General features: G+C 35.8%; 1 protein-coding gene and 1 long non-coding RNA gene across 2 annotated transcripts; one reads left to right on the top strand and one right to left on the bottom strand.

Moving 5' to 3' along the window:
* The first annotated feature begins 2,499 nt into the window (after positions 1–2,499).
* LOC145033958 (uncharacterized) lies at positions 2,500–4,283 on the top strand. Its single transcript, XR_013677799.1, has 2 exons — positions 2,500–3,983; positions 4,071–4,283. It is a non-coding gene; the product is annotated as an uncharacterized LOC145033958 (long non-coding RNA).
* A 12,372-nt stretch (positions 4,284–16,655) lies between these two features.
* On the bottom strand, positions 16,656–19,672 carry LOC145037280 (uncharacterized). Its single transcript, XM_078985907.1, has 3 exons — positions 18,930–19,672; positions 16,935–17,186; positions 16,656–16,835 (listed from the first exon to the last, which is right to left on the bottom strand). Exons 1-3 carry the CDS (start codon positions 19,614–19,616, stop codon positions 16,812–16,814), a joined length of 963 nt encoding a protein of 320 aa, XP_078842033.1. The 5' UTR covers positions 19,617–19,672; the 3' UTR covers positions 16,656–16,811.
* Positions 19,673–19,889: the final 217 nt, after the last annotated feature.

Raw genomic sequence — 19,889 nt, 5'->3', positions numbered from 1 at the left:
CTTCAATTAGTTTGTGGGTCCACCTCTCTTGTTGCTTTTGCTACACAATAGGCCCATCAGTACCCTCTCTTCGCTACTCCTTTTCCGACTGCCCAACCACCTCATTTACTGGCCCCAAACTTGACTCAATAGGGTCTTTTCCAGTACTGGTTTTTGAGGTAGAGGTCTTCGTACTTATCGGGGTAGTCGTGGTCGTGGTCGTGGCCGACAATCCCCTCACTGTCAACTTTGTCACAACAATAGACATTACATAAATACATTCCCTCAATTTGCATCCTTTTCAAATGTATCACTCACTCGTGATTTTGAACTTGCTCGAGCTATTCAAACGCAATCTCATGTGAACACTTTTTCACCGAATTGGTATGTGGACTCCGAGGCCTCATATCATATGGTCTCATTTTTTGCCTCAGTTACAAATTCCACACCTTCTACTGGTGATGCTCAGATTTATTTGGTAATGGCACTTCTCTCCCTATCTCTCATGTTGGACTTCCACCATTGCGAATGATGTTTTGGTTGTTCCCAATCTTACCAAAAATTTAGTGTCTGTGAGTAAACTAACTTGTGATAATGATCTGGATGTTGTTTGTTCCCGCAATTTATTTACTATTCAGGATCATCCAATGAAGGAAGTGCTAGCACAAGGAAATATGATCATGGGCTATATATTTTATCCGTTGCTCCGAATAGTCCAAGTTTTTTTTCTCCAACACAAAAAAATAAAGGTGCTTTTGAATTTTAACATCTTCAATCGGGTCATGGTTCCTTTGATACTATTTCATTATTACGTACATTGGTACATTTACAGGCTTCTTTTATTTTATGAAAACTGGTTATATGTTCATCTTGTCAATTAGCAAAATATTGTCGTTTACCATTTAAGCTTAATCTGAAACATGCTCTTCGTCTTTTGGACATAGTACATTGAGATTTATGGGGAACATTACCCATTATTTTTGTTAAAGCTTATTGATATTATGTTACTTTTGTTGATGATCACTCCCGGTTTTAATGGTATTATCTGATGGATTAGGTATCTAAGCCATAACTATTTTTGGAATGTAATTGATTTGATTATGAGCATGGTCCTTTTGGGTTGCCTTCACCATAGTAACTGATTGGATGAATTATGGAGAAAGAGGGTTAATTATGATTTATTAGTATACTATAAGAATAATATATTAATTGAGAAATCATATTATTTAATTAGTATTGATCAGAAATTAATGTGGAATTAATTTGGTGATCAAAAAAGACTGACTAAATTAGTGAGGACTGATTATGTAAATCAATAATATTTATAGTTTGGACTCATGAACCTTATTGGTATTAGGTGGACGAAATCTATATGAGATTCCATAAAAATTTCGTCCAAGGCTTATTCGATACGAGTCCATATTTTGCTTAGGGCCTAAGCAAAGTGAATTAGGGTTTCCATATTCAAAACCCTAGAAGCCTCAACTATAAAAGTACCCCATTAGCCCTCAAAATCGTCCCCAAGAGTTCTAAGCGAACCCTAGACGTTTTTGAAGCCTTTTCCTCTCTCTCTCTCTCTTTCTCTCTCTCTCTCTCCTATTCTTCCTTGTTGCTAGTGGTGTTTGTGACTCCATTAGAGGTGCGACATTTGAGGCACTAATCTTTCAAAGGTCAAGGATATTCAAGGTGAACTTGTTATTACTGCATAACAAGGGAGGTAAGATCTAAACCCTAGTTTATATGTCAATTTCGATTGTTATATGCTAGACCATAGGGTTATTGCTTTGGTGTTCATAATAGTATGTTCAAATTAGAAAAACCTAGATCCAAATCAATTAGGGTTGCATGTACACCATACAAATGATGTTATACTCAAAACCCAACAGTGGTATCATAGCCAATGTGATTTTTCTATTGAATAGATGTAAAAGTGAACTGCTAAACAATCAAAAAGTCAAAAAAAAAAAAATTGTCTGACAGGTTGAGTCGATGAATCCATGTATGGACTTGACGAGTTGCATGAACTCGATGAGTCCAGGGATTTGTTGTTGGGATTTTCGATTTGTTGACCAGTTTTTGATTTGGATAACTACCAAAACTCGTTTTTCTTGCCTAAATTTGATTTTTTATGATTGAGATGGATATCATGATCAAAAATTGGTAGATTTGGTTAAATATGTATAATATAGGATTATTATGATTTAAATATTTGACCTAGTAATTTTGAGAAGTTTCAAATTACAGCCTTAGGGTTTTATAGTTTAAATTTGAACTTAAAAGTTCCAATTTTTGAAATTTAAATAGTTAAACTCTAATATTTTGAAAGCATTCAAAATTTGTCCTCAAGTTTTGGAATTTAAAATTTAATTAACAGATTTTATTTTTGAAATATTAAATTCTAAAACCCTAATATTTTGAATAGTTCAAATTACACCCTTTTAGTTTTATTAAAATTAATTAAGTGTTTAATTAAAAGAGAGACTTAATAAATCTATAATAATATGGTTTAAGACTAATCAAATTAAAAGGATAATTTATTAATAGATTAAACCACTTAGTATTTTAAATGATAAAATACACCTTTATACTATATAAAATTAAAATTTTAATATATTATATATGTATAAGTAAAAAGTCAGTCTTACCATTAGTAGGCCTCATTCACGAACTTGGTCTATTAGGAGTGTTTAAGGAAGCGGTCTGTAAAATCCTCGTCATTAGGTATCCACTCTTACCTACCATGCCCTTGACTAGCGGAGGGTCGTTAGCCGAATGCGTAGGATATGACACAGCCTTCGCTATAAGTATAATGAAGCACGAAGTAAATAAATACTTTTATAAATTTCCAAATCTTAGTTACTTTAGGAAAAATGTGAATTTGGTGCTATCCATGAAATTGCACATTGCACCTTGTTAGTCGTTAGTGGAGCATGTGTGGTTAATCGGCACACTAATATGATACCAATAAAGGATGGCAATGGGTAGCTCATATATTATCATAGATCATGTATGGTTATTCACACATTGTTTGTGATCATCGGTATCCGAGTCACAAACTTAAAGGGCTAATCGAGGTTAAACATGTCATTGAAAACATCAATGAATCTCAAAAGATCTAGGAATTTTAATTCATTTAAAACCTAATTTTCATTTTGTTTTTCATGGTGGAAATTGGTAAATCGTCATTTACCTACCTTCAAATATTCTGCAATTGGATTACGACATCCTCTTCCGAATTGTAGAATATTGTGTTGGGTCCTAGCCTTAATATTTCATTTGGGTGTTATATTAAGGATTGAATCAACTAACTTGAATTTGTCCCGTTTGGTAGATGTCAAATTTTAACAACTATGGTCTTATTGAATTCTTTCGAAAAGGTTTTCCACATAAAGATGATGGTCCACAATAGGATCATGGAAATGGAAATCATTATTCACTTCCTCCACCGCATCTAATAGTTCTTCCCAACCCACATGTTCAAATACATGAAAAGTTCAAGGTTACTCAAACCCTATTGGCAAGCAAACACAAAGATGGAAAGTCTACAAGTGTCGATGTCTCAAGGAAGCTGGTTGTTGACTTGGTTCTTTAATCACTTCCCAAATCATATAGTGAGTTCATTAAAGATTACTATTTGATGGACCATGATGTGACTGTCATTGATCTTACCTATTTTCTTAATGGTGCTGAATCAGCAATGATTTGGTGCACTGGTAAAGAAAATTTGACTAGTAGATCAACCTCCCAAACTTCCATGGACATTTACACTGGCAACAATGGAAGTCCAGAAATGTCTTCACTTCCTAATGGAAAGGAATCGGCCAAGGTCAAACCATTTGACCGGATGGTAAAGAGAAAGACTGAATCTGAGATTGTCCCATGTGTTGTTCCAAAAGAGTCCATTTGTTTCTACTGCCAAGAGAAGGGGTATTGGATGCGAAGCTGCCATATTTACCTGAGGGATCGCAAGGATGAAAGAGTCAAGATGTATGACTCTGCTTCAGGTAAAATACACTATCTAACTATGTTAAGTTCCTATTTTTAGATTCTTAATACACGATGTGATAAGATATCATTTTGATGTTTTGTAGGATCGAAGAAAAGAAAGGAAGCTTAAAGGAAAAGTATTTTGAGTCTGATCGGGAAGAGATGGATTTCGATCGCATCGTTTGATGATCGGATTTTCAAACTGCTTCATAGGAGTTAGGATAGATTGCTTAGGAATATTTACATATTTTTCATTTGTAATTGCATTGTAAGGATAAGTTTTTCTGCGTTTTCAATAAATAAAATAATTTTTTTTTTGTCTTATTTATATATCCTTGCAATGGCATTTGTGAAAATTGATGTTTATATGTTTCTATTGTTAGCAATATAAAAAATGGATGTGATTTTTAATTATGTTATCTATAGTAGTGTCGAAAATTTACCAAATAAGGAAAGATTCTCATCATCCAATGTTCAATTGAACAGAAACTTGGAATCATGCAACTAGTGTTGTATGATCAGTGAGAACCTTCGTATTTGGGAAATTAAGACTAATTCTTTGTTTGCATAAGTATGTGAGTCAAGTGAAGGACTAAAGGATCCAATACGCATTGTTGTGCACTAGGTCAAGTCTAGCATAAAGAACGATAAGAATGTTCATCATCATTTGCTAAAACTTTAGTAAATATGGTTATGCTTACAAGATTAAGTGTAATTCTAAATCGTTGAAAATGTTTCAGTGTTAAGCAGAATGAATAGGAAGAATCCATTAGGCAGAAAGATAGAAGTTTCTCCAATCCGAAAAGAAGGGAGAGTACTTAAGTATCATGCTTTATGATTAACTTAGTGATTATGAAACTGTGTCACAATTAAGCATCTAAGGACACCTTAGTGCAATAGTATGGCTAACAAGAGGAATCAACAATTGTTGAAATGGTTAAATCAAAAGGTGAATCATACTTCGTTCCAAAATCAAGTCTTAGAGTCGTACTCCAAGATTGTGACTTGAGTGACACATATTAAGAAGGTTTATAACACACTCATAAAAATGTGGAGTATAAAATGTCTTCTTATTCTTGCACGTTTGAAATTGGTAAGATGTGATGTCTTGGACAAGACAAAGATCGACTAAGACCAATGGTGTGAAGTGTTTGTAACAACCCGCACTAACTCTTAAATATTTGTTTGTCAAGGAATGTTTCTTTACAAGAGAATCTTATATGTCAAGAGGTCAGTGGGAGTCTTAATGGTCTTGAAGAGCTTCATGAACTAATCAAGAATAAACTTATTGTTTTACACTAGCACACACTTGAGGTTTGTAACCTATCGTGTTGACATATTCTTGTTTATGTGCCATTCCAGTTGAGTTGATTATGCATGTGAGTTCTATGAGTTCTCATTTGAATGCATAAAGGCAAAGCACCTTAATCAATGAAAGTTCATTGATCTGTATGGGTGAGTTTCTCAACTACTTGGAAGACATGGTAGACCCTTGTGCTGCTAAATGGCAAGAAATAAAGATTGAACAAGTTCAGTCCATATGAGTTTGGTTTTGTCACAAACTTGTCTTGTGATAATGGTTGTGACAAATTCACATGGATAGGAACGCATACACCATAAAATCTAAGTGATAAGGTTTCTCTCCGCTTCATGAAAATGATTATGAAGAAACGCTTTCACTAAGAAGATTTTAAGGAGATACCGATTATGTAAATTGTATTCTCAAATTTGATTATGATTACGACATCCCTCTTCATAGTTCAAATTATGAGATATGGCAATTACTCTGAACATTTGGGACTTATTGATATAAGTTCTGAAATAGTTTAGACAAACATATGAGCTTTCTAATAAAAGGTTTATGAGCTTGGATAAAGTCGCATTGACGCATTACGTATCAAAATATGAACTTTGATAAGAAAGTCAATTGGTATTGATTTCTAGAAGTTCAGCTGATTTCTGAGTACATGTCAAAGCTAGTGTGAGCATAAGTGTTATGTTGGTAAGGATAAAATTATCATGTTAGTGGGAGCATGATTGTTATATTAAGTATTGCGAGTTAGCAATATTGATTATAGAAAACAAAAGTTTCAATTTATACTTCATTTCAAATCTAAAAGCTTAGATCGAGAAATTTTTATCAAATTTAGTCAAAGGACATATATGAATGTTATGTTGATAAGTTTCAACATAAGGAAATTCTATATGTTGAAATATTATAGTAGGAGACGGGTAAAGTATCATGTCTTTATGAAAGATATTATGTATCGTATCCCATACATCTCGGGTCTAGGATCCATTACATATACTGTAATATTCGACCGTTCTGTCCCAAATTCCTAGGGTGTTAAGAGGGAAAAGGACAAGAATCGGATATGACTAAAGTAAGTTAAACAACTGTCAAGTACAATCTAAGGTTCACCAAGTATTTGTCACTTGTGGGAAGTTAGAGGTAGAGTATTGGATGGACCATATTGACATTATTATGAATATATATGATTCTATTTATAATAAGTTGCCATATCGCAAATATGGAAATGTTTCCATGATAGGAGTTGGATATTAAGAATCTATGTAGATTAGAAACTTTTATGCAAGAAGGATGTTCAAAGGATTGTACTTTGAATTTGAGACTTCATGTCTTTGAAGTTGTCTTGTAACAATCTCCAATAGAGCGCTTTGTGATATCATTGGCAGAGTATTTGTTACTTTGGTGCTATGTCATTACAAAAGGATCATTGCGTAAAATGTTAGAATCTAACATATAGAAAGAATTTGGTATTCTTACACTTGTGATAAGGATTGGGAATTGTGAAATGGGCATCATTGAAAATGTGTTCAATCGATCTATTTCACAAAGTAAGGAAGATATATAAACCTAGTGTGCATGTTTTGAGCATGGGATGACTATTGTTTCAATTCAAGTATTAAGTTGATTATATGAAACATTATACAATGAATAATGTGTAATCAATATGGTGATTAAATAAAAGGTGTTTTATTTATACTAAAAGATTTACACGATATTGTATTCTATTATTCTTTTGTTTCATTTTGCATGTTCTGACTTCACAAATAAGTAGGTTATTCAAACATCCACAGTTAATCATACTTTGGAAGTAGGTAATGAGGTAAGATTGTCATGAATCTGAGTATAGATTGCCTAGTGTTTAGACATAGCACAAGTTTGCTGCAGTATTCATGAGTGATCCTAAAATAAGATTTCAGTATTGGATTAAACCCATGCTCACATTAATCACTTCATGGATTTGATCACGAGTGTTTGTGATTTGATGAGTAAATAAAGCAAGCATATGAGTCGAAGTTCATTCGTTCCATTTAACCAAAGTGGGATAAAAACGATATATGTGGGCCCCTTGATGATTTAGTGATGACACCCTAAGCGTTTGGCCAAGCCTGGACTAAGTTGATGTGTTCAATTGTAGTATGTTGTCAATCGTCTTTAATTGGAAATCGGGAAACAACGCATGAACAGAGAGAATGATTATAATCCATGTTGTAGTTCATATGATATCTAGAATGGAGGAATATATGATCCCCTTATCTAAAGGACATGTTATTGATAAGATCAGAGTTCGACAGCCCATTTTGAAATCTACAATTGTTAATTAGATTCTGAAGTCTTATTTGTGATAATAGTTATTAGACTTATCCAAGTGGGAGACTATTGGATTAGGTGTTTAAGACCATAAATATTTTTGGTTTGCACTTGATTTGATTATGAGCATGGTCCTTTTGGGTTGCCTTCACCATAGCAACTGATAGGATGAATTATAGAGAAAGAGGATTAATTATGATTTATTAATATATTATAAGAATAATATATTAATTGAAAATGCATATTATTTAATTAGTATTGATCCAAAATTAATGATGAATTAATTTAGTGATCAAAAGAGACTGATTAAATTTGCGGGGACTGATTCTGTAAATCAGTAATATTTATAGTTTGGGCTCATGGACCTCATTGGTATAAGGTGGACAAAATCTATATGAGAGTCCATAAAGATTTCATCCAAGGATTTTCCAATGGCAGTCCATATGTTGCTTAGGGCCAAAGCAAAGGGAATTAGGGTTTCCATGTTCAAAACTCTAGAAGCCTCAACTATAAAAGGACCCCATTAGCCCCCAAAATCCTCCCCAAGAGTTCTAAGAGAACCCTAGACGTTTTTGAAGCCTTCTCCTCTCTCTCTCTCTCTCTCACACACACTCCCATTTGTAACACCAAAATTTTTAAAACAAATTTTTCGTTTAAAATCATTTATCTCTTTAACACTTTTCATGAAAATCTCCCTTTTTATTTAAATTAAAATACATGAATCTTTTGTAATCAATTAATAGACCAGGATCCTCAAAACCAATGTTTCTTCTAGTGTGTACAATCGAGCCGGTGCTGTCCCGTGATCCTGAGAAAACCTGAAACACATCACAAACACTGTAAGCACAAAGCTTAGTGAGTTGCCTAAAATACCACTCTAACACATATTAGCCACTCAAGGTTATAACTCTGTTGACCCTCTGGTCAGTATGTCTCAATGGGACCCTCCAGTCCTAACTCTCTATGGACTCTCTGGCCCTAACTCTATGGATCCAGAGGTCCTAACGATGATAACTCTGAATCATTAATATCACATATCACAATAAATCTCATAAAATAAATAGCATACAAATACACTGGCACATAACTCTAAACCTAACTCTGTGGACCCTTTGGTGCTAGCTCTATGGACCTTCTGGTCCTAACTCTGATATATACACAACATAAATCACATAGAAATAATGCAGTGCCACGCATCGCATAAATAACACACAATAACTATGTCGCATAACTATGTTACCACTCTAGGTAAAGTATAATGAGAAGACTCACCTTAAACAAAGCTAGATGAACTCTCTTGCTCAACGTCCCGACCTGGCCTCCTCCTATTATTCAAATAACATCCCCGGTCAACACTCTCTCATTGTCTTAGCTCTAAAGATTGGGTAGAAGACCATTCAACCCTTCCCTGAACTTTCTTAAGTCAGTCTCGACCAAAACCCTAAAGTCAACGAAAGTCAACGGTCAAACATTGACCTGACTCGTCGAGTTCACATAGGCGACTCGGCGAGTCCACATGTGTCCACCAAATCCTCCTTCTAGCCTCGCTTGACACGTCGAGCCAACCCCTGGCTTGAGGAGTTACACCTGGTATGAATCGCAGGGCAACCCCGACTTGACTCGTCGAGTCCTCTCATGAACTCGACGAGTTTCTCCCATGACAACACATATCTGGCCTTTTGAGGTCAGATCAGTTCCTCTAATCCATAGATCTGACTTCCTTATGATCAATAACCACGAAAAGGCCGAATCTTGGTACACATGCAAGGCTCTCTATGCTTATTTTGGTGAAATCCTTCATATCATGACAACCCTAGCTCATAACTCCAAGGAAAAGGCATAAAGCATAATGGAAGGGACTCTCTGGACCTCTTAAGGTCCAGATCTAGGAATCATTTCACCATGGTACCTATCATACTCTAGATTCAAGCTAAATAAAAGCATGAAGAAACCCTAGATTCATGAAATCAAACGAAGATGGACATGAATCCTTACCTCTCAGAGCAACTATAAACGAACTGATGGAAGATTTGAGTCCCACAAGACAGCCCAACTCGAAATCCTTCATTCCCTTTTCTAAGATACTCCAAAGGATGATGAATTATCCCTCCTATTGCACCATAAGCTTCCTCTCTGCTCTCTATGGTTTCTCAGGATGTAGTGGCTGCAAATGAAGGCCATAAGGACCTTTAAATAGGTCCCAAACCCGAGAAATTAGGGTTTTTTTGCCTAGCACCTACTCGGTGAGTCCATCCTCTGACTCGTCGAGTCCACTCATTAAATCCGCGTGAAAAAGCCGACTCGACTCGGAGAGTTGGATCCTCAACTCGTCGAGTCTCTCCTTTAATCAAAAGATTAAACTACACAATAATAACCCTGAAAATCTCGATGTTACATCATTCTTCCTTATTGCTAGTGGTGTTTATGAATCCATTAGAGGTGCAACATTTGACGCACTAAGCTTTCAAAGGTCAAGGATATTCAAGGTTAACTTGTTATTGCTACATAACAAGAGATATAAGATCCAAGCCCTAGTTTATATGTCAATTTAGATTGTTATATGCTAGTCTATAAAGGTATTGCTTGGTGTTCATAGTTGTATGTTCAAATTAGAAAAATCTAGATCCAAAGCAATTAGGGTTGCATGTACACCATAGGAATGATGTTATGCTCAAAACCAAACATTATACTCTCAAAGTAGAATCTGAGTTTTTTTGGTGTTCTTGATAAACTTATGAAGTTTGTTTGATCTCAATTTGCCACTAAAAAAAAATCAAAACGATGGAGGAACTAAATTTTGAACAATAATGTAAAGATGTTACTCGGTGAAAATGGCACGTTATCAGATTTCGTTCCCATATACTTCGCAAAAAAATGGTCGTGTAGAATGGAAGCATATACACATTGTTGAGACCGGGCTCTCCATGTTATTTTATGCTTATATACCCGCTTCGTATTGGGTTCATGATTTTGCATCCATTGTATATATTATTAATCGGTTACCTATAGAGGTTCTCTCTTTAAAGTCTCCATTTGAAGTATTGTTAAATCATATTCCCCAAAATGCCAATTTTAAACCATTTGGTTGTTGAGTTTATCCGTACTTAAGGTATTATGCCTCCCACAAGTTTGCTGCAAGGAGTATCACATGTATTTTTATTGGGTATAACTCTCAATATAATGGTTATCAACGTATTGATCCGATCTCACCACGGGTTTATATCACTCGACAAGTATGGTTTGACGAGATGTGTTTTTTATTCAGTGAAATAAACTCCAACACACCTCTATCTACTCTCACCATCGAGACATTTCTTAATGATGTACCTTTACCCTCCATATCCACATCACCTTGTAGCGCCTAGTTCCTGGTATGTAAATCTTCATTGAGTATTTTTCCTTTTTAGCCTTGGACTCGGCGAGTCATAGATCCGACTCGCCGAGTAGGGACGGGACCCGGGACACGTTTAAGTCGGCGACTCGGCGAGTCCATATCCTGGACTCGGCGAGTCACCGCTGTTGGATAAACCCTAAATTTCAAGGGTTTGCACCCTATTTAAACCCTCATTTCCGCCCCAAGCTCGCCCCCATTCACCCTCAGAGCTCCCAACATCATTTATACCCTTATTCCTTGTGAGATTGAAGTGTTTTGGTGTGTTCTTGAAGATTTTGAGGAGAAAGAAGAGTAGATCAAGAAGAGGAGAAGGAGGCCAGGCATCTTTGTGTCATCTCAATGTTTTCCTTGAGGTATAGCTCGTTTCCCCTCTATTTTCAAGCTTGTAGTCTCTTTTAGCTTCATGAAAGTCCTTCTTGAGCCATTCCCCAAGATTTTTTGTGCATTGTGGGTTGTAATAAGTTGTCAGCCTCTAGATCTAGGCATGATTTAGTCCCTACAACTTGGATCTAATGCCTTTATGGGGTCATATTGCATGAAAGCCCTAGATCTACCCCTTTTGGTGCACTTTGAGCCCTAAAACCTTCATTGGTGATTATCTACACGTAAAGTTGGAAACTTTACGTGTAATCCATTCCCTAGAAACCCAGATCTGTGAATGGCATGGACTGGAATCGAGCAAATTTGTGTATTTTGTAGGTGCATGGCAACGACTTGGCGAGTTGTTCATGTGACTCGACGAGTTTGCTCGCGAGTCTCCGAATTTGTCCCCTTTTTCGTAGTGTCGAGTGTGCAGTGAGTCACGGGGTGTGACTCAGTGAGTTGGAAGCTGAACTCATCTATGGAGGAACTCGCCGAGTCGATTCCCTAACTTGGCGAGTTCAAGGCAATCTTCTTAGATCAAGAACAGACTCGGCGAGTTGTTCATACAACTCGACGAGTCTCCGCATAAGTGTTCATCAGATGAAGATGAACTCGACGAGTTGTTCATACAACTTGGCGAGTAGGATGAAGGACTTGAATGTCAGTTTAGAAAAAGAATTCATCGAGTCATAGCCTAACTCGACGACTAGAAACAGGGACTCGGGACAATTGTCTAGATAGGAACTCGGTGAGTTGGAGAGCCAACTCGGCGAGTCGGGTCAACTGAAAGTTGACTCTGACTTTGACTTAGGGCTAGACCTGGGGTAAAATGGTCATTTTACCTAAAGGACAGTTAGCAATGTTTGAATGAGTATGTTGTGGGAATTGTAGCCGGAGGATTTCCGGAGCAGCAGCAGCAGCAGCAGTCAGTCAGTTCCCGATCAGTTCAGCAGCTACTTTGAGGTGAGTTACCTTTCAGTAGTAACGGGTCTAAGGCACCAAGGCCGAGCCCGTATCTCTTGATTGAGTGATTACGATATATGCTAGTATGATAGAGCTGTCTATACTTGTTGTCTGTATGATACGTGTAGGATATGAGTTTGCGGTTGAGTGTGGGCTACGCCCGTATCTCTCCGAGAGTGGAGTGTGGGCATGGCCCGTATCTCCCAGATAGTGAAGTGTGGGCAGGGCCCGTATCTTCACGAGTGTGGACATGGCCCGTATCTCCCAGATAGCGAAGTGTGGGCAACGCCCCTATCTTCACGAGTGTGGGCAGGGCCCGTATCTCATAGTTGAATGTTGTTTGTTATATGCTTGCATGGTATGGGGTATTATGGGGGAACTCACTAAGCTTTATGCTTACGGTTTGCAGTTTTGATTTCAGGTACCTCTTCAGCTAAGGGAAAGGAGCCGGCGCGGTAGCAGCACATCAGACATACGCCTTTTGTTTTCCGCATTGTAGATTTTATGGGATGTACTCTGAATTCTGATTATGATGCCACCGGTTTTTCAGACATGGATTTTTATCATGGATGTTTGTAATGATGTTTTATGTTTTCATCTAAATTAAAAATGAAATTTTTAACCGGAAATTTTGGGGCATTACACACCTACTTCTCCTACACCACTTACAACTTCTATTCCAACTAACCCATGTGACATATGTCCACCTCAACCGGTGACTAATGTTCTTCACGTTCCAATTCCCTCTGATGTTGATTCATCTCCATTAGATCTTTTGCCATCCTCTAGTTCTTAAACCTTTCCACCTTGCAGCCTATAACACTCTCCACCCAACATCCACCTCTCTTCCCCTAATAAGCTTTCACTGATCACTGCCCGTACTCATTCGGACACTACCTCAAACTCACACACCAAATACCCTAATGGTTACCCATTCTAAAGCATGCATTTTTAAAACCAAAAATATATAGTAGATCTCTCTGAATTTCACAATTGTGTGCTCCCTTTACGTTATTTGCTTCATGTGATCATATGCGCCACACTCAAGCCATGAGTGACATTAAATCGGTCAATGTCATACATATGGAAATGGATTCTATGTATTGAAATAATATGCTGTCCTTATTTCCATGTCCAGATAATCATAATATTGTTGGGTGCAAGTGGTTGTTTCAAACCAAATGTTGTGCTGATGGTTCCATTGATCATTACAAGGCTTGTCTCGTGGCTCAAAGATTTAGTCAAGTTTCGAGTGTTTATTTGTCACATTCTTTTAGCTCGGTTGTTAAAGCATCTACCATCCGAGTTATCATATCCTTGGCGGTTGTTAATACTTGGAATTTATGTCAATTAGATGTCAACAATGCCTTTCTTCCTGGCAAGTTATCTTACAAGGTATTCATACAACAACCTTAGGATTTGTTGATTCCCGATTCCTAGATCATGTCTGTCAGCTTAATAAATCTATATATGGTCGTAAACAAACTCCTCGGACTTGGTTTCAATGTTTACATTCTTTCTTGGTAGCTGATAGGTTTCAATGTAGTCGATTTGATCCCTCTCTTTTGATTTTCAAACAAGAGTCATGTTTACTATATTTACTTGTCTATGTAGATGACTTGATTCTTACAGGTATTGATTATACGCTTATTTGGTCTTTCATTAGCAAATTGCATAATGATTTCCAAATTAACGACCTTGGGCATTTAAATTATTTTCTTAGTCTTGAGTCTTCTTACATAGATTCAAGTCTCTTCCTTAGCCAATCCAAATATATGCATGACATTTTATCTCAGGCAGGCTTGCTTGAGTCAAAACCAATGGCCACACCATTGTCATCCTCGGCTCCTTGGTTGTTGATGGTGTGCCTTTCTCTGATCCCCCTAAGTATCGTTCTTTGGTTGGTGCTCTTCAATATCTAACTATCACACGCCTTGATATTTCTTATGTAGTAAATCAGGTGAGCCAATTTCTTCATGCTCCGACGAAAGATCATTATCTTGCAGTCAAACGCTTACTCCACAATATTAAAGGCACTATTTCTTTTGGGTTGACATTCTCTCGGCCTAATTCAACAAACTTGGTTGGATACTCTGATGTTGATTGGGCTCGGTGTCTTGATACTTGCCAATCTACTTATGGATACTCAATATTCAAGGAGGGAAACCTGATATCATGGAGCGATAAAAAGCAACCTACTGTTTCGTGCTCGAGTTGTTAATTTGAATATCAAGCAATGACGAATATTGTTGCGGAAATATTATCCCTCACACATCTCCTATGGGAGCTTCATGTCTTACTAGATGGTCGGTGGACACTCTTGTGTGACAATCAAAGTGCTTTGTTTCTCTCTCAAAATTTGGTTTATAAGTGGGACAAACATATTGAACTTGACTATCATTTTTTTAGAGAACTAGTTTCATGTGGTAAGCTTCATAAAATCTTTATTCTAACCAAGATTCAAGTAACGAACATTTTTTAGCAAATGTCTACTGAGACACCAATTTGAGGTTTTCCGGAATATGCATTGTCTAGGTCCGTCCCCGTGTCGCTTCTGAGAGGATATTAGCCACTTTTCAATATCATGAACATCGTGTATATATGTAAGAGTGATTTATGTAAATTTCTTGTATTTAAATATACTCCCTCCACCCTCTCATGGGTATTGTGAATCGTTATGCACACCAAATATCTCTAGGGATAAATTATATCTTGAAGAACTTATTAATCTCGTAAGGCCTAGTAACCATACCTAATCAAAACTTTAAATATTTTCATACATGTTCTTTTAGTTCAATGATCAACTTACGTTTTGAAATGAAAAAAAAGTACATAATTAGAATATTATGTTAAAAGATAAGAATAATCTTTGATAAGAATAATCTTTGATATTTTTTTAACCTAACATAAATGAATCCTTCTATTTGTATAAAACATAATATCTAGCATAATATTGTTTAAATAGAATCGAAAGTAGTTGAAGTCACAAGTGTCAACTATATTTGTATCATCAAGAACAATGTGATATAATAAATCATTTTAATAGCTCTAAAGAATCTATGTCACCAATTCGGCACTGTTTATGATAATATAAGACGATGACTTGTACTTTAAAATCATAAAATTCGGGAATGATACAGTCGGTACCAATGTTAATACCAAAAACCAGTATCATTCCCAGTATCGGTACCTATAATATTAGTTCTATTTGGTTCTCGATATCGGCTTTCCACCCGATTCGGTGTTCGAGAATCTTGAATACTGGTTTTATCTCATCTTCATCCCTAATGCCTCCAACATATATATATATATATATATATATATATATATATATATATATATATATATATATATATATATATATATATATATATATATATAAAGTAATATTTGCAAAAAGTAAAAACTCATTTTTTTTTTAAATTTAATTGGGAAAATAACTCTTGAGGTAATTAACTTTTGCGTTTGTACTCATTTGGTCCTTTTTTTTGTATTCAATATACCATCGAACTTGTTGTTTGTGTTCACCATAACCCTTTTGACCGGCTTTTGACCTGCAAAAGCTGGTCAAAGGGGTTATGGTGAACACAAACAACAAGTTCGATGATATATTGAGTACAAAAAAAAGGAAAGCGACCAAATGAGAACAAACTCAACAGTTGGTTACCCTCCTTAGTCAATATGTACAATATCATGCTGCTTTTGCAGATACATCACCATAATATACCTTGAGGTAAACGTTTGTGCTGATAAATATATCTCTCATACACAATCATATCCTTTTGAAGAGAGCTGTTGACAGCTAACCACAGTAAGCATAACATAGGCCATGTTTTAACGAAGTTACCCCTCTAAAACGCTCTTCATATACGTTATAGTCAAAGAAGGTTGTAGTCTTTGATAATTTTGCAACTTTAATTTCATTTAATTTTTCGAGGAAAATAACTCAGGAAGGTAACCAACTGCTGAGTTTGTTCTCATTTGGTCCCTTTCCTTTTTTTTGTACTCAATATACCATCGAACTTGTTGTTTATGTTCACCATAACTCTTTGACCGGCTATCACAGGTCAAAAATCGGTCAGAAGGGTTATGGTGAACACAAACAACAAGTTCAATGATATATTGAATTAAAAAAAAAGGACCAAATGAGTATAAATACAAAAGTAATTACCCTCAAGAATCATTTTCCCAATTTAATTTCATGCTCTCGTACTAATAAGTAATAAGTCCTTGTGGTCCCATTTCTCAAATTCGGGTGGTTTTCATTTTGCTGAATGGAAAGCTTGATGGCTCATGTAACACGTTTGCTATTGTTCTTTTCTTTGTGTTTGTCTGGTAAGAATGTGACAATTTATAAGTTTTATTAATAAAATGTAACGTTTTTCATTATTATCTTCATTTTGAAATACAAATACATATGTACATTGTCCAAAATACGTAATTCCATTCTAAAGGAGGTCTTTAACTTAAAATTGTAACTTGGAAAAATAATAAAAAGTATCTCATTCAGTTTCTTTTCACGAACCTTCCCTGCAAATTGAAACGATAAAACAACAGAATGATATTAAAACGAGACTTAAACTATTTAACAAGAATAGAAAATACATTATAGAAAGACACGTATATTACCTTAATACGAGGGCGTTTCTCAGCATTCAACTTTCTTACTTCATAACGAATGGTTTTAGCAAATAAACGGTTGCGTCGTTTCTCTTTGTATCTTTGGACACTAGCTTCTCTATGTTGAATCATTGCACTGGACCCCACCGCTTGTAATGCATCATCTCCTCTGCCAATGTCTGTATTTTCAATGTGTGTCATTTCGGGAACTGTCCATGACCCTCCATTGCCACCATTGTCTCGTTCGTCATGTGTGATGCCCTATACATAAACATAACAATAATAAGAAACTTAATATTACATGCATTCATTATTAAGAATTAGACATGGTAACACATTAATTTTACAAGTTTATGTGGTTGAATGTGCCCATAATGTCTTTGGAGCTTGTATCTTACAACTTTACAAAGTAACATGGACAAAAGTAATGTCTAAATAACTCTATCTAATCATGACTTTAGAGGTCATGTTATTAGAGATTAGGTTAAAAGCAACAAAATAGCAACATATTTAAATTGTTTTGTTTACTATAAAATAATATTTTTACTTTATCGTCGTAAAAGATTGTGCATTGAAAACTCCATCTAATTTGGGGGTTGGTGGATGAGATAACATGATTCGGACATAACCCGTTGTGTAAGAATATGTATACATCATCTTTTTTTCATTATTAACATATTTAATGCCACTTATAAATAATTTGTTTTTATTTTAAATCAATGAAGCTTGTATTCATAAAAAAAGTTATTAGTAGAAGATATTATATTAAAAAAAAAAATCGATTCTTTGCAATCTGAAACTGTTGTATGTGGACAGCGTTAGAATTATATCATTACAAATTCAAAATGTGCGCGTCAAAAACAACCTTAATATAATTAAAAGGTTGGTGAGTTGACCTAAGAACCTTTCTACCTACCCAAACACCACGCATTTATTATACATGTTAATATACATGTTAAGTAAATCAAAATAAAAATGCGATTAAGACTTGTTTAAGATCAACCCAAACTTGTTTTATCTAGATGTCATATTTTATGTTGTGTTTTGTATAATATTGATAGTTGCCACTCTCAATATATAATCTTAAAAAAATAAAGAAGATAAGCCATATATATACATTGCATTGAAAAAAAAGGATAAAACTATACTAGTGTCCTATGTTAACCACCACAATAATTTTTCAAACTTTTGGGGTGTATTGTCGACATATTGAAAAGTGGAGGAGCTTAACTTGAACAAACTTAATTCCACTAGGGACTTGTACCGTACAACTTTACAGAGCAATAAAGTGAAAAACAGTGGTGGGGTCACAAGTCATCAATTGACACACATGTTAAAATCAACCCATTTCCAGATATCAAATTCCTAAAAGCACAGCTTTTATATTGCAACTTGTACAATAGGCAACACGATATGTACATTAGGAAGGGTTTACACTTTACACTTTACGTAAATTGCATTTGGAAATTGCACAAGCCTATCGTTTCATGTAAGCATGTAATCAGATCTTTGACTGGTTAAGTCCAAAATATTCAAGATTCTCAAATCACCGATTCACCGACAACCCTTATTGCTTAAAATTTGTAACTTCAATTTTGTTACACAAAAATTCTTTAACTTTAATTATGTTAAAATTAATAACATTATATATATTCTACTGATCTTAGTGTCAAATCAACTGTCACTATTTTCTAGACTGAACGATGAAATACTAGCATGATCGAAATAATATTCCACAATAATTCATATGCTGTACGAAAATGACATAAACTGACCATAATTATTGCGAACATATATTTTGTCGACTAAAAATATAGAAAAAAACTAAATGTTTGATCTTTTAATTATTTAATATAACATGCAATCTAATCATGAGTCTTCTAAGTTGTATAACTCACACACAAATGATTACTTGCATGTATGCAATTATACATGCATGTATGATTGTATGTATATGTATGTATATGTATATGTATGAAATGAAAAGGGAAGAATAGAACTCACATTAAGAGAGGTGGAAGATGGAAAAAAGAAGTCGTCATCTTGAAGATCGGGTACAGTTTGCGGTTGTGGAGTATCCGGATCCGAATTCTTATGAATATAAAGTGGACCTTTGTTGACCCAAGAATCCATAACTTTACCATAATCAAGCTTCAACACTAATTTACTCCGATGATGATTATTATGATTACATGATGTTGATGATGAAGACGACGATGACATCCCTCTAATCACCTTCTTCTTCTCCACAACCTCCGAATAACAAACCCACTTCTCATGACGATCCCTCTCGGTTTTATTCCTCCTCATCGCCGTCCGTACAAGCTCCACCTCCTCGTCGGCGTAGTTAACCGAAGAAGGAGATGGGTTGTTGGTGTTTTCTTCATCTTCGTCGTCGGAGCACAGGATTCCGGTGAGGGTGGTGGCAGCTCCGTCGTCATCACAAGACGAGAATAGACAGGCCATGTTATGTTCTTCGTCTAGTTTATCTTGTTCGACTAGGTTTTCGGGGTGCAGTGGGAAAAGATTGATGAGTTGTTTATTGTCATGGTCGTGGGTGGTGGTGGTGGTGGTGGTGGGCATTGGTGGTGGAGTGGTGGTGATAAGCTGAAGACGGAGGCTTAAGTATTTGGGTTTACGGCGTTTAGTTCTGGTTTTACGTGAAGAAGGTTTGGAGGCTTTGGTGATCATAGTAGAGGGGTTGAAAAAGGTGAAAGGGGAAGGGGGTGGGGGTGGGGGTAGGGTGAGCTTTTGTAGTCAGCAGTGTGGTTTATATGAGAAGATTGAAGAAGAGCGACGTGGGGTGATTTGATTGGAGGGGGTTTGGATATTTCGGAGATTTCGTTTGGATGCATAGATAAGAGTAGATGGGGGGTGGGTTGGCTCACATACCCCATGGCTTTATGCTACTACGTACCTTTTGAGCTCTTTTCATGACTTGCACGTGATGACACAATACTTTTC

This window comes from Lactuca saligna, chromosome 3 (genome assembly GCF_052625555.1).
Source record: "Lactuca saligna cultivar CGN05327 chromosome 3, ASM5262555v1, whole genome shotgun sequence".
NCBI lineage: Eukaryota > Viridiplantae > Streptophyta > Magnoliopsida > Asterales > Asteraceae > Lactuca > Lactuca saligna.
The sequence above is the reverse complement of the archived record's forward strand: the minus strand, read 5'-3'. Positions and strand labels throughout refer to the sequence as shown.